At 43.3% G+C, this 14048-nt stretch overlaps 1 protein-coding gene across 1 annotated transcript; it reads left to right on the plus strand.

The window, feature by feature from the left end:
- Positions 1-1499: 1499 nt before the first annotated feature.
- Positions 1500-12577, plus strand: HSD17B2 (hydroxysteroid 17-beta dehydrogenase 2). Its single transcript, XM_088171790.1, is given in 6 exon segments — positions 1500-1767; positions 3027-3087; positions 5794-6020; positions 6308-6493; positions 9054-9191; positions 10565-12577. Coding segments are annotated over 6 exon segments (1236 nt in total). The 3' UTR covers positions 10921-12577.
- Positions 12578-14048: the final 1471 nt, after the last annotated feature.

Consider the following 14048-nt stretch of genomic DNA (forward strand, 5'->3'; position numbering starts at 1 on the left):
AATGTCAGCACATTTGTGAGCATCTAAATCGTGTGACAAAGACCAATGATGGAGAGAGCAAAATTCTCCAGGAAAATATCTAAGAAGACACCTTAACGGACAGCAAGGTATAGCTGACCTCAAGAGCAGTGTCCTAATAAAAGCAGAAGCAGCAAATGGCAAAGAGAAGTGAATATATTTTTCCTTTTGTGCACTGGTGGGAAGATGGGTGGATGAGTGTTCATAAGAGTAATGAATGATGAGCATACCTTGAGGGTGATGTTCCTTTAAAAAAGTGACTTCATCTCTCATGTAAACTACCTGCAGAGGTATGTAAACATTTTTACTGGCTGGAAAAGTGTATATTCAACAGATTTGTAATCCCTTAAAACCCCAAAGGCATAATGGAATGGGAATGTGCTCTGTTTCATGTCATTTGCACCATGTGCTTCAATTTTCGTGTCTGAAATCAGCACCATGGTGTCTTGGAAAAACAGCTACATCATGTTAGCTGGATCTCTGGTAATGTAGGCTTGTCTCTCAAATTAGTCACCAAGGATTTTTAAACAGGGTTAAATACTCATGGCTAATTTGTATCTCAATCCCTTTGGCTGGCTGTCTATTAATTTTTTTTTATTGCTTAATAACTTTCAGAACACAGCACAGTAGGTATTAAATCTCTTTAATATATTTAATTGATTACTTTTTCACCCCCATACAACTTGCTGTGGCTATCAAGCCAGTTGATTCCTGTCAAAACCCAGGTGAATGTCATCACTGGAGGTTAGCTGAAGGCTGGATCTCAGGTGTGCTACCTGTGTTCACCTAACAAAGTGTCCCTCATGGCAAACCAGCAATCGCCTGTTTCCAACCTCCCAGCACCCCCTGAATGTCAATTTACTGTAGGGATTTGCTGAATGTGCAGTAGGTAAACAGGCAAAGGTGAGCATTAAAGCAGAGAAGGTAATTTGGGGTTTTTTGTTGAAAGAGGAGGGTTATCCACGTGTGATAAAGCCCAAGACAGTTTGTGTTCCAGAGATCAAATCACCCTGGCCTGACTCATTTTTGTCACTGCCCATCAAAAACCAGTTCCACTGAAACTACACCCTAAGTTTTTTAAGCAGGAAAGCCCAACAATTTCTCATAAAGGAAACTGCTCCTTTTCTCACTGTCTAGGAAAGTGTACTTTAAAGATATAAAAAACTAAAGCAGTTAATCTTTTCCTGGAGCCAGTGCATGCTACATCATGTCCATTCCTGGTGCTGTCAATCATTATCCAGCCAGCACATTGTTCAGAAGGTGGAGCTGTCAGGCAGAAGGAATGAAAGGTAAGGAAAGGAAGACTCCTGCTCCTTGCTGATGCCAAGGGTAAGTGAGATTATGTCAAAGCTTTAAACGGAGTCCCCTTTCTCTGCCCCACCCCCTGCTCCTATATAACACACACTGCATTTAGCAATACCTGCTTCCACCCAGCTGCTGGTGGGGTGTGAGTGCAGTGCTGGCTTCTCCCCCCTGCTCTGATGGATGCTCTGGCCAGCAGCCCCCTAGGGTGGCTCTGTGCAGGTGTCACCACTCTTTTTGGGGTCACCGTGCTCTGCGTGGCCCAGAGGAGCCCTGTGGACAGAGCAAAGGTGCTGCTCTGCAGCCTCCTGCCTGCCCTGCTGTGTGTGGCCACGCTGGGGGCTGGCGAGGGGCTGGGGGTGTTTGTGGCCATGTGCCTGCTCTGCTCAGCCTGCCTGGGGGACAGGGACCTGCTGCCCGTGGGTGACAGAGCCGTGCTCATCACAGGTAAGGTGCTGCCAGGGCGCACAAACAAACAAAAGCTGCCTTTTCTCACGAGTGGGCTGGAAAACTTCTTGTCCTCGGGTTGGTGCATGCTTGCGAGGGTTCCTTTTATCCTCTCCTTTTCTGCTTGTTTTATTTGCTTTGGCAGAGATGTTTTTTCCAGGTAAATGAGTGCTCTGAAATTAAGTGGAAAAGCATCTTAATAGATGCTGTTATTTTTAGTGTCTCGTTTAATCTTTACGAGTAGCTTTTTAGACATACTTGTGAAATTAACTGGCGCAAGAAGCATAAGAATACTTATGATGGTCTGATTTTTTTAGGAGAGACAATAATTCCTGGGAGCCCTCAGAACACTACATTAATACATTACTTTTGTTTACTTGAATGAATTGGGCTGGTTATGGATGTACAGTTGTCTTTCAGGGGTGTGTGTGTGTACACAGTGCACTCTGTGTCTATCATGCACATATTTCAAGACACTGGTTTGGTGCCATCTCTTTGAAACCCTCTGTGAAATCATTTAGGAGGGAGCAATTCCCTTCGCTAGCAGGGAAAGTTCAGAGCTAATTAATTCAGTCTCTATTACCACTCTGATCTACTCGAAACCCACTTTTATTTTGCAGGGATGGCATTTCTGTAGTTTTGTGGCTTTTCTTCTGTTTCCCCTAAAACTTTAGGTGTTGTTTATTTATATGTTTCTTATTTGTGTTTATCAAACCTTTAAACTGGAGTGCCTGCCTACTGCTTCTTGCACTCTTAATTTGCTGGGTTTTGTTTTATTTTCTGTGGTTTTCTTCCCCCTCTGGAATGCTGAATTAAGTTGCTTTGGTTTATATAGCAATTTCTAGCAGAATTTCATTTTGTTTTATAGGGACACCTGGAAATAATTTAGATTTGCCTAGCAGGCTTTAATACAGGGATTAAGTATAAAAGTTGAGAGAGGACAAGATCAGCAGCAAGTTCTCCCCTTGCAGTTTATCTGCCAGCTGGGTTTGTCCCTGCAGGTGTGTCAGATGGAGATGGATATTGGTGTGGGGAATAGGGAGCAATCCTTTCCCACTCCTGCAGACTCGGGGGATGTGCTTGCACTTGGGCATCTCCTTGCTCTTTGTCAGACTGCAAATCTTGAGGAAAAAGCCCTCTGTGGGAGCTTATCTGCTCTGGAGGCTGAATTAGAACAATATAAGGGAGTTAGGAACATTTGGGTATAGTCCAGTAAGAGAATGTGCTTTCCTTGTACCTGTGCTGCAACTGTCCTGAAGAAATGCAAGTCTGGACATCTCTGACAGGTGATTAATTTGAGGAGGCTCTTCTTTGTCTTTATTAGAATCCTGTGCAATCCATCAACTGAAACAGAAATTTTACTCGACATGTATATTGCTTAAATTGTTCTGATTGTCTTGTTCTCCCCACACCAACTGCAGGATCTGTGTCCCTGTGCATTTGCAGGTGCAAGGTGCCTTTAAGTAGATTTTGGTGTAATTTTCTCCAGTTTAGACAAGACCTCAGGCAAGCACTCTGTGGAAAGGGGTGATTTTAATTACTTTTCCCCTGCCTTGCAGGGCTGAGGAATGTGGCTGTGTCCTGAGCAGTTGCCACATATTTCTTGTGAGCCTTTGGCCAGGGGCTGGAGCAAGCTCTGCTGCTCTCCCTGGACTCTGTCACACGTTGTTCTGATCCTCTTTGGATGTTCCTTGTACCAGTGCTACTCTGCATTATTTATTTGAGCCAGCAGTTCACTGGACTAGCAGGATAAGAGGAAAAACTGTGCCCAGTTGTCAAAATGATTTTTCACATGGATAACTGTGGGCATGTGAGCAGGCTCAAACCATTGCTGAAACTCTGCTGGGAATCCTCTAGTTGGGAGCAAGAGCTCCAACATCCTTCAACAGAAGCTCCTGGCATGCAAACACTTCAGTGGTGAATGCAATAGCCACCCTCCCTAAAAATTAAATTACTACCAAGATCTGAAGTAACAGGAGTTGTAAAATTCTGTCCCTGGTAAATCTGTGTGCAGTGGGATGAATTTCTCCAGTAAATTCGGTGTTTCCATTCTTGGGGAGTGATTTGATGCATGTTCAACCATGAGTTAAGTGTAAATTCTCAGTAATGGGTCAGTCATAGTCAATAGTGACTTTCCTTAAGATAAATCTTCTCATAACCCACGAATTATTTTTGGTGTAGAAGCAAGAGTGTGATTGGGAGAGAATTATCTTTTTTTTTTTTCCCCTATGGAGACTTTGAATTCTAGGAGTTGGAAGAGTAAAGCTTCTCTGGACTTCAATAACAGGTCAGAAACTCAAATCATATTTGTTTTGGAATAAAAATAACAGGGACAAGCCCAGCATCAGGCAATGATAAAAACAACTTTTATTGCTTTCTTGGGATTGCTATGCCCATCCCAAGGTCAAGTTGCATTGTATTCTTCCCATTTTCAAGTTAAAACTGCATTGTAAAACTTAAGTAATATGTAGCTGTGGCTATGTACTTGCTGGGAATGATGAAAGAGGAAGGACTTGATCTAAAAGAAGGGTTTTTCACTAAAAGAAAAAGAAGGAAAGTCACCCCACCCCCAAACTTAGAAATTTGTCGTGTCTGGGGTGTTTGCAGGCTTCTTCATATCTCTTTAGGGAATTCAAAGAATGCAGGTTTGTTCTGTCAGGTCAGAACTGGAGAAGCTTGATGTGATATTTGTAGTGCTCTGGTGCATCCTCAGCAAATTGCAGACTTCACATATGCCAAAAAGCTGATTTTTTTTTTTTTTTTCCTTCCTAGGAATTAAATAGGGCATGAGTAATTATTTTCTACTTTTTCAAGATACACTGATTGATCCAGACATTTAGTACGTGTTTTCTTCAAGCCACCTGGAATTAACACTTTTTGCCTTTCAGGACTAAAGCCCCAGTTAAAAGATAATATCCAGAAAAGAGCATCTAACATGATTATGATGAGTCTCTTTGGCAGTCAAATTCTATTGACTACATATTTTGAATGTAGGAGCAGACCTGTGAATAACTCTGATATCTAGCAGGAATTCCTTTGTCTCACATTCAGGTTTCCAGGGTTTGGAGACTGAACATTGATGTAGTAAATTGTTATTACAGGAGATCCTGGACCCCAGTGCACAGCAGCATCCAGGAGCTTTCTGTGCTGTAGTTACAGTGGAGGATCTGGTGCAGTATTGTGGAACAGGCTGATGCTTTACAGTGTAAAAACTCTATTAATTTATTCAACTCCTAATTTTCCTCTTAATCTTGTCCTCTGCAAAGCTTCTGAAGCCCAGCCCCATAAACTCCTTCCCTGTCACTACCTGTGTTGCTTCACTGGGAGGATTAGTGGGGACATGGGTGATGTGTTTCTTTCCTTATGGAGTCATTTGCATGAATTCAATAGCTGATTTAGCACAAAAATGTCATTTGGAAACTCTCTTAGCTTCTGAAAGCATTGGAATGCTTTGCAGGTAAAGCAACAGTTGCTTAGTTTTGGCTTGGTTACAGTCTGTAATAAAAAGTGCTTATCTGAGGGATCTGTGTGGTGGATGTGTGAATGAAATAATGCTACTTCTTGGAAGGAAGAAATTGAATCCAAGAATTTGAATTTGAAAGCCCTATAATTGCTTTGCCCATTGGAGATTTCAAATGAAAACATTGGTGTGGTTTTTTTGCTGTTTATTTTTTCCTCTTAGATACTTTTGTTATCAGGTTTCAGTCTGAATATTTGTATAAAACCAAACTAGGGCTTTATTTCTTCCCTATGTGTGAAGTCAGAGCATCTGTCAGTGGCAGAGGGTGAGCTGATTCCACCAGCTCTGAGTCAGGAGAACATGGCCTGTCAATCTTTGAGGAACATTTAAAATTCCACATCCTCAAACTTCAGATCTGAACATTTCTTTCTACTGGCACATGTATTTCAGGGACTTTGTCATCATATTTTTGTTTATAGCTGCATGGCTTTCCAGTGTGTGTATTTATTTTATTAATTTATTTTTTTTAAATTATGATGTTGGACAGACCGACTTCCCATGTTTTTTTTGATGCTTTCAGGAAGTGACACTGGGATTGGACATGCCCTGGCTAAATACCTGGACAGCTTGGGCTTTGTAGTGTTTGCTGGGGTTCTGAACAAGGATGGCCCTGGGGCTGAGGAGCTGCGGCGCTCCTGCTCCCAGAGACTCTGTGTCCTGCAGCTGGACATCACCAACTCCACCCAGGTCCAGGAAGCCTACCTGACAGTCTCAGAGAAGGTGCAAAATGCAGGTACAGCTTTTTTTCTCCCCCCTTTACAATGGAAGTCCTGGTGTAGCAGCTGAGCAAGTGCATCTCTCTACTGCTGGCTGCACCCTGGTGTGTAGGACATTTCTGGGGTAAAGTCTTGGGATTTCCGTCCATGACTATGTTTTCTGGGCTATGGGAAGATGGAGTGACTGGTCAAGGGGTGGGGAATGTGCAGCTGCAGATCATCTCTGGTCTGGAGTCACCACCCAGCTCACTGGTGCAATCCTGGAGTTGTTTTCCTGCATCCTTGTGCTTTCTTCTCTTCCCAGGACTCTGGGGTGTGGTGAACAACGCAGGAATCCTGGGCTTCCCTGCTGATGGGGAGCTGCTGCCCATGAGCACCTACAGGCACTGCATGGAGGTGAATTTCTTTGGGGCTGTGGAGGTGTCCAAGACCTTCTTGCCATTGCTCAGGAAATCACAGGGGAGGCTGGTGAACATGTCCAGCATGGCAGGTGAGCTGAGCTCAAAAACCAAATCAAGTCCTGGAGCTAATGCCAAGGAAGGTGTTGGTTAGTCTGGGTTGTCAATACACCCAGGGAATAAATATTAAGGTAATAAATAAATCCAGGTTTTTCTTTCGTTTGGGACACTACTCCCATTAAACAACTTTTAAAGAAGAGTTTCATGTGGCTAAAAATATGCTGTGACAAAAAACCCAGTAAAACCCAGTTTCAGACCTTGTGTTCTAGATGCCAAGAGTGATAACTTTGTGAGCTCCCATAAAGATGGGTGGTACATCACAGGTATCTCTGTAACATGTTCAGGCAGAAGTCTGTGACCACCTCAGACTGTGATTATCTGCTGATAACTTGGGAGCTGTGTGTTTATATCTCTTTAAAAATATTTTGGATGTCTTAGAAATACTTAGGTCTAGCTTACTAGCAAAGTGGTATTTTTCTGTGGAAAAAAAAACCAAAACCACTGTAAAAACTAACATATCCTTTCCATTTCTTTCCCCATAAATTTTGCTTTATATATATATATGCATGTCTTTATAACATGACCTTCTGTTCTATGAGGACAGCTGAGATGCTAAGCTGTAGGAACTAATGTAATGCAGTATCTGGTAGCCAACAGCTGAGGAGCAAGAATGCTCCTTTGAAAATGAGACCTGCTAGAAGCCGGAGGTCATGCTGCTGGAAAGTATTTTGGAGTAAGATCTCTTAGGGATTTGCTGGGTCATGTGCTCCCCACGTTTTTCTTTTCCTTTCTGCACAGCTGGAGTCCCCCTGAATCCTTGCTAAATTGCTGGGGTGACGTGTGAAGGTGCTACCCAATGTTCCCCTTATGCTGAGGATGTGGCTGCAGTCTGGCTTTGGCACTGTTTGCTCTTTATAATCCCAGATATGCTCTGTATTTGCATCTCTGTGTTCATGGTTCATTGCTGACACTCTGAGAAATCAGGACTGAATTTTCAGAAGAACCTTTCTGCTGCTTAGATCCCTCTTTCCTCTGTGCACCCAAGTGAAGCTCTCACTTGGGGGTGTTTTGGGGCAGATGCATTAATTCCTGGTGAGAATCCCTGAACTGCCTTGAAGGGGTAAATGCATTTATCCCTGTGCTGAGTAGTTTGCCTTTACAGGAGCTGATAATGACCCTGCTTTAACTCTAGCTGTCTGCAGAGATGTTGTTGCACACAGGCTGGTTTGGGTGAAGAGTTTCCTCTTAACGCAGGGTCTGGGGGTCCTTTGGTAAAACATTAGTGGAGAAGTTAGTGAGGTCTCATTGTGCTGAATCTATTCCTGCCTGTGTAGGGCTCATTTAACTGGGCTCAGGTTAGCCTGACCTCAGAGGGAAAAGTATGTGATTCAATTGGCTCAAACCAATCCAGCTTATTCAGATGCATACAGAGGAATAATTAACATATAAATGGCCTGACTTTTTCAAGGGAATGGCTCTGTGTAAACAGCTCCTGTGATAGCTTGGTCATCCCAGTACAATACCCAATAGCACCAGTGGTTTACCTGAAATCTCCCCTGTATCTGAGGTATTTTCCTTTAAAATACCCAAGCACACCGGGATGAATGTGCAGCGTGTGAAGCAGAGGCAGGATGTGCCCAACTGTCCCTGCAGGCAGGAGAAGGAGGGATGTGTTCCTCAAGGAAAGGATTGTCCATTCTGTTCCCTGCTCCCAGCACAGCCTGAGGTGGCTTTGATGATCTTAAGCCTGTCTGGTTGTAACACCAACCTCGTGGGCCAAGTGGGAGGGCTGGAGAAGATGCTCAAGTCAAAGCATGTTTGTGTTTTTCTAGCGCTGAAGAAGTGACAGTCTGCCAGTTTTTGGGACAAAACAAACCAACACACTGGGGCAGAGGAAATCTCTGCTTTTGGAAGATATTGTTTTCTGGAAGCTTCTGTTTGTAAATGTACTGTGTGTTCCCTTAGCTTTCCCATCTGAACAAATGTTTCTGGGATTGAAAAAGATGGGATATAACTATAGGCAGGGGATCTGCTTCTGTGCTGGGTCTCGGGGAGTCCAGTCCCTCATGGGGTGCGATTCTAGCTTTGGTTTGTCCACAGAGGTTTCCCCACTCTTGCATTATTTTCTCTGGCCTTTCTGGAAAGAAAGTTTGCTTTATAAAGCTGGAATTGAGATTACTTACCCTGTTCTGTGGTTTATTTTAGGGGCTTGAAATCTGTGTTACAGTGACAAGAACAGAAGTATAAAACTACTGCTTCACTGTTTATATGAACTGAAACATTCTGTGTTTCTCAAATTAACAGTCATAACTTTCAGCAGTTTTTACCCTTAAATGCAGTCCAGTTTATTTTTTCTATTCTAGAAGGTGTCTTACCAGATGTTACTGAGCATAACTGCTGTAAGCTACTGCTCATTTACAACTTTCACTCTTTTTTAACCTCTAGCAAGAAACTATTTCCTCACTGACTTGTCTTTAACCTCCGGGAGAGAGGCATGATTTTGGTTGTGCTATGATCTCCCTTCTAAATCATGAAAATAAAGGCTGAGAAGAGCCACTCCCGAGGTTTACCAGGTTTCTATTGCTCCTGCAGGAGGCATTCCACTACCGAGGTATGCTGCATATGGGGCATCCAAAGCAGCTCTCTCCATGTTTTCTGGAGTAATGAGGCAAGAGCTTTCCAAATGGGGCATTAAAGTCATGGCAGTTCATCCATCAGGCTTCAGAACAGGTTGGTGTTTGACATTTCGAGTTGTTCTTTCTGCCTCTTCTCTTTCCCTGTAGTTCAGCAGCCTCAAACAGAGCCCTGAGTGATTCTCAGGGGTTGCCCTTTCCCCCCATTCTTTATGTGGGTTATGGAAATGAAGTTCAGTATCTTTTGTGAGAGATGTTCCCTGCCTCCCCTCTCCAGGGCAGAGCTGTCTCTGCTTTGAGACAGGGCAGTATCCAGGCAGTTGGTGCCTTCCCTTTGCTCCAGCTTTGTTGGAGCTGGCTGTGTGCCCGATTTGAGTGTTCTGGCTCACTTGTCCTGCCTGGGAGCTTCAGGTCCCCCAGCACTCCTCCCTTCCTCGATATCAGAGCCCTCTTTATTGAGCTGCTCTGTCTTGCATGGCAGCATCTGCAGCAGTACCTGTCATCCTGCTTTGCTTGCTGTCAATATCCTCTCATCTTTCCTCTCCACTCCTTCCCCATGTGCTCCTGCTGCTTTCTGTTCCAAATTCTCCTCCTCTGAGCACTTTTTGCAGAGCCTGTCCAGGTTTCAGACTCATCTCCTGCTGCACATGTCCTCACTGCACCCCATGCCTGCCCAGGGCATTTTTTGTCAATCGAATTGGTCTTTTTCATTAAATGTTGCTTTCCCTCCTGGGAAGGGGCCCTGTGAGGCTCTGGGCTCTGACAGCTTTGTCTGGTCAGTGGAACCTGCCCGAGGCTTCACCTTCAGGGCCCTGCTTAGCTATTCTCAGGTTCATGGGTAAAACCGAGTCCTGGGATTTGAGATTTAAATACTTATTTAAAGACTTTTCTTTATTGGCAATGCTTAATTTTTGGTAGTTAGGCAATAATTCCCTTGGAGTAGCCCCTGCTTTCATTCTTACATTATGGGGTGGAAAAATAGATTCAATTACGATTCTAAATCTGTCCTAATAGAAGGCTAATCCTTCAGGAAAGTAGTTATTGAAATACTAATGTCTCTTTTGAAAGGGCAGCTTAGCACTTGGCCAACCCAAGTGAATCCTGTTCATCTTAGTTTGCCTCTCTCCTCAGTTGTTTGTAGTAAATACTGATTGGAAACATCCACAAAATGAATCGGGACAGAATGGCAAAGTGGGGAGGAGGGGGAAAGAAGAAATGCTGATTTGGCTGAGAGAGAGCATTTTTAGGTAGAGCAGGGAGCCAAATGTGGCATGAACTTTGTGCTTTTTGTGCAGCACAAAGTACTCACGCTTTTCCTCCTCTTCCAGCTAAAAGCACTGGCTGCTGACCAGCTGTGGTGTTTGTTCTTCACTGACCCAGTTTAGATCAACTCTGACTATTAATTACAGATTCATTTTTTTAAAATCCAGCCCCAAACCCACTTGCTATCCTGTGATGTTGCTACTGCAGGTATCGAAGGCACAGCTGAGCAGTGGGACAAGCAGGAGAAGGAGCTGATGGAGAACCTCCCTGCAGACACCAGGCAGGCCTATGGAGAGGAATATCTCCTGGGGCTGAGGAATTACCTCCTCCACCTGCCCTCCCACTGTGCCCCTGACCTGTCCCCCGTGCTGGGTGCTGTCCTGCATGCTCTGCTGGCCAGGAGACCCCAGGGCCTCTACACCCCTGGCAAGGGGGCTTACATCCTCCTCTGCATCTTCTGCTGCTTCCCCCTCTGGTTCTACGACTTCTTCATCAGTAAGATGCTGAGTGCTGGCTCTGTTCCAAGGCAGCTGAGAGCATCAGGAGATGGTGAGAACCTCTGAGGTGTCCACTGGTGTTGACCTCCCTGGATGAGGTAGCTGGGAAGAACTCTGTACAGGCACTGCTACTTACTGTGCTGTCTTTAAGTTGCTTTGACATTGCCTTGCAAAGAGGGAAATATTTGTGTTAAGAGTAATGTTTGGGAAAAGCTGTGGATAAACATAAATAAAAAGCTATTCTCAGATGGGGCATTTTTTGAGGAATTTCAGTGTTTTCCTGTTGTCTTTGTATCATACTTTCTGTGTAAGGTACCTCATGAAATTATATAGTTCCTGTCTGCTTCTAAAGGCGTCACCAACACACAGAGAGATGTAGAACATGTTTTGTTAAAGCATAACAAAAACCCCTAGAGAGTCACCAACTTTAAATCTTGTAAGAAGTTAAATATATTCCTATTGTTGAAGAGACTTAGAACTGTGTAATGCAAGTCTTTTTCTCTACAGCTTCAGCCCAATATGCTGAGGTCTGGTGTTTTTGTTGTGTTGCTGTTGAACCCGAGAAATGTTTGTCCTTTCCCCCCCAGATTTTGTTATGTATAGTTTTAAAGTTTGTAATGTGTTCTCTTTGCCAGAATAAGCAGCATAAATTTGTTGTTGGGAGGGGGGAGGAAATGAATGGAAACAGATCAAGGTCTTTATGAAGAGAGAAACAATTTCCTTTCTACAGTAATAAAAATAGTCCTAGTGGGTGTATCAGCTGCTAACTTGATCTGTCTGGGTTATTCTGTGCATTGCCTGTATATGCCTGTGCTTATCTAATTGTTAGTAAACTCTGATGTCACTTCTGCTTTTTGTACAATTTCTTACTCAAGTCTGGGTTTACAAAGAATTCACGTTTTTGCCTGCTTTTCCTGATACCTTCTGGTGTCTCCCTCTGCTTTGGGGGCAGTTTGTGCTCACTCATCTAAGATCAGTCAATCTTCATGTGGCTTTGCTGGAGTCCAGTGTCCAACTTCTCATAGATTGGGGTTGCTCCCCTTCCCTAATTTCATTCCAGGAGCACCAGGTGCCCTCCCTGGTGCCCCATACCATGAACCCCTCACCTGTATTTTTCCTACCTTATTCCCTTTTTGTATTGTCTGTCACATTCTTGGGCTTTGAAAGGCTGTGATATTTTGAAAGAAATACTCATCCCCCTGAGTTTGGCACATGTGTGCTGTCTTTGAGAAGATGCATTTCTTTTCTGGTGATGAAAAACTAGAAGTGATTGCATTCTGAGCTTTAAATATGGACACAATTTTTCCTTTCCTTTCTGAGTAACTTCCAACTTTTTGGTCATAATCCTACTTGTGTGACGTGCTCTTGCACCCAACTGGACAAAATCACTATTTAATTTGCAGCTATGGTATTTATTCTATCACTGTCCTGTCTGTTACATCAGTGCAAGACTCCTGTAAATTCACAGAGGATGCACAGAGGGCTGGGGCCATCATTTGAATCTGTGCTCCTCCTGTCCTGTACGCTTTGTCACAATAGCTGCTTTTGCTACTGAGGTTTATCACCTGCTGGGTTTGTGTCAGTGCCCTGGTTGCAGACTTTCCCTTTCCTTGGAGGAAATGTACTCAACGTATTGAACTCAGGAAATCTGAGACTATATTTTTTCTCTCACTCCCCCAATTTCTTCCTTTATCTATTTCCCTTATTTTTTTGATGTGTCAGAAAAAAAATGTGTAATAAAAAAAAATACTATTTAGTAACCAGATGGTTGTGACTCTTTATCTTGTCTCATCCTTGGTGCTTTTTGGGGATCAGTGCTACATCCCCTCCCTTGTTCCCACAGCAGGAGAGCGTGAGGGGGCAGGGGGTGGGGAGCTTTTGATGCCCTGTTTGGGGCAGGATGTGATGCCAGTGGGCTCAGAGGCTGCTTGTGATCTGGAAGGAAAGGGGAGTGTGGAGCTGGGGCAGCCTGTGGGGTTTGGCTGCCTCCAGGCTGAAGGAATTTGCTGCCAGGGAACCTATCTCCATCGTGGATGGAGGTGGCTGTTTTTCCCTTTACACCCAACTTGGGTGTGAATTCTGTGGGCTGGAATGTTGCCCTTAGGCACACTATACAACTGAAATTTGTCTTAGCAGCCAGTAAGCTGCTTTGCCTCGTAATCTCCATAACAATCTTTAATTGTTGCTTTGTTATTTGGCTGTGGTTATAAAATGTAATTTTTTTTTTCTCCCCTTGACTTTCCTCATAGGAATGTTATCTTGCACATTGCAGACATACTAAATTAGGCATTTACTTGGAAGTTTTGATTTTATTTTATTTTTTAAGCTTTTATTTCCCAGGAAATTTCTGTTCTAAATAGTCATTTTATGTTTCTTCACCTAACTACAAAGATATTTCAGCAGGCCTCTAATAATTGCGATATCAAAGACTGTTATTGTTTTGTTCCTACAGGGATCTTGTTTTGTGTTTTAAAGATAATTCTGTTGTAACACATTATTGAATTATGTGTCACTTAATGGGCTGTAGTATTAGAAGTAAATTTCTTTTGCTAATGGCTTGCATTACAAACAATCCCAATGGTGAGAGTGGCAGAACTGCAGAATAAATTATAAATAAATTGTAGATGTTTGTGGCCAGCAAGCCCAGGTGGATGTTAGTGCTGACACTGGCTCGTGCTCTCGAGGACGAATGTCTGGGTGTTATGGTCCTTTGCTTACCATAAAGGGTGACCTGACACAAAGATATTGGGGCAATGGGAAGAGAGGATGTTGAGTTCTAGCAGTGGAAACTGTTGTATCAAAACCCCCAAATGGATTATTGTGATTTGGGCCTATTTTGAAAGATAAGATTTAAAAAAAAAATGCACACAGTGTGAGGAAAGGCATCTGAGAAGCTGAAGAAATTGGCTGTGGCCCTAAAAAAGGATAATGAATAATAGTCTGAAAGATCACATAATGCCCTACAGCAATCAAGATTGTATATATTATAAACACATGTGTATAGAGTAAAAAGGTGCTATAAACTGAAATCATTATTAAAGAGCAGCTTTTATATACATGTCTCTGATCCAGCCTCTGGAATGAAGTTTGTGACCAAGAAGTAAATGCTGTTGGATGTTTTTTACAAAGGAATTCCCTGGCTGGTGTCCTGGGGGTCCCCCTCTCCTGCTCTGCATTCATTGCTCTGCCTTCAC

The sequence above is a fragment of the Sturnus vulgaris genome, chromosome 12 (genome assembly GCF_052056855.1).
Source record: "Sturnus vulgaris isolate bStuVul1 chromosome 12, bStuVul1.hap1, whole genome shotgun sequence".
In the NCBI taxonomy this organism is placed as follows: Eukaryota; Metazoa; Chordata; class Aves; order Passeriformes; family Sturnidae; genus Sturnus; species Sturnus vulgaris.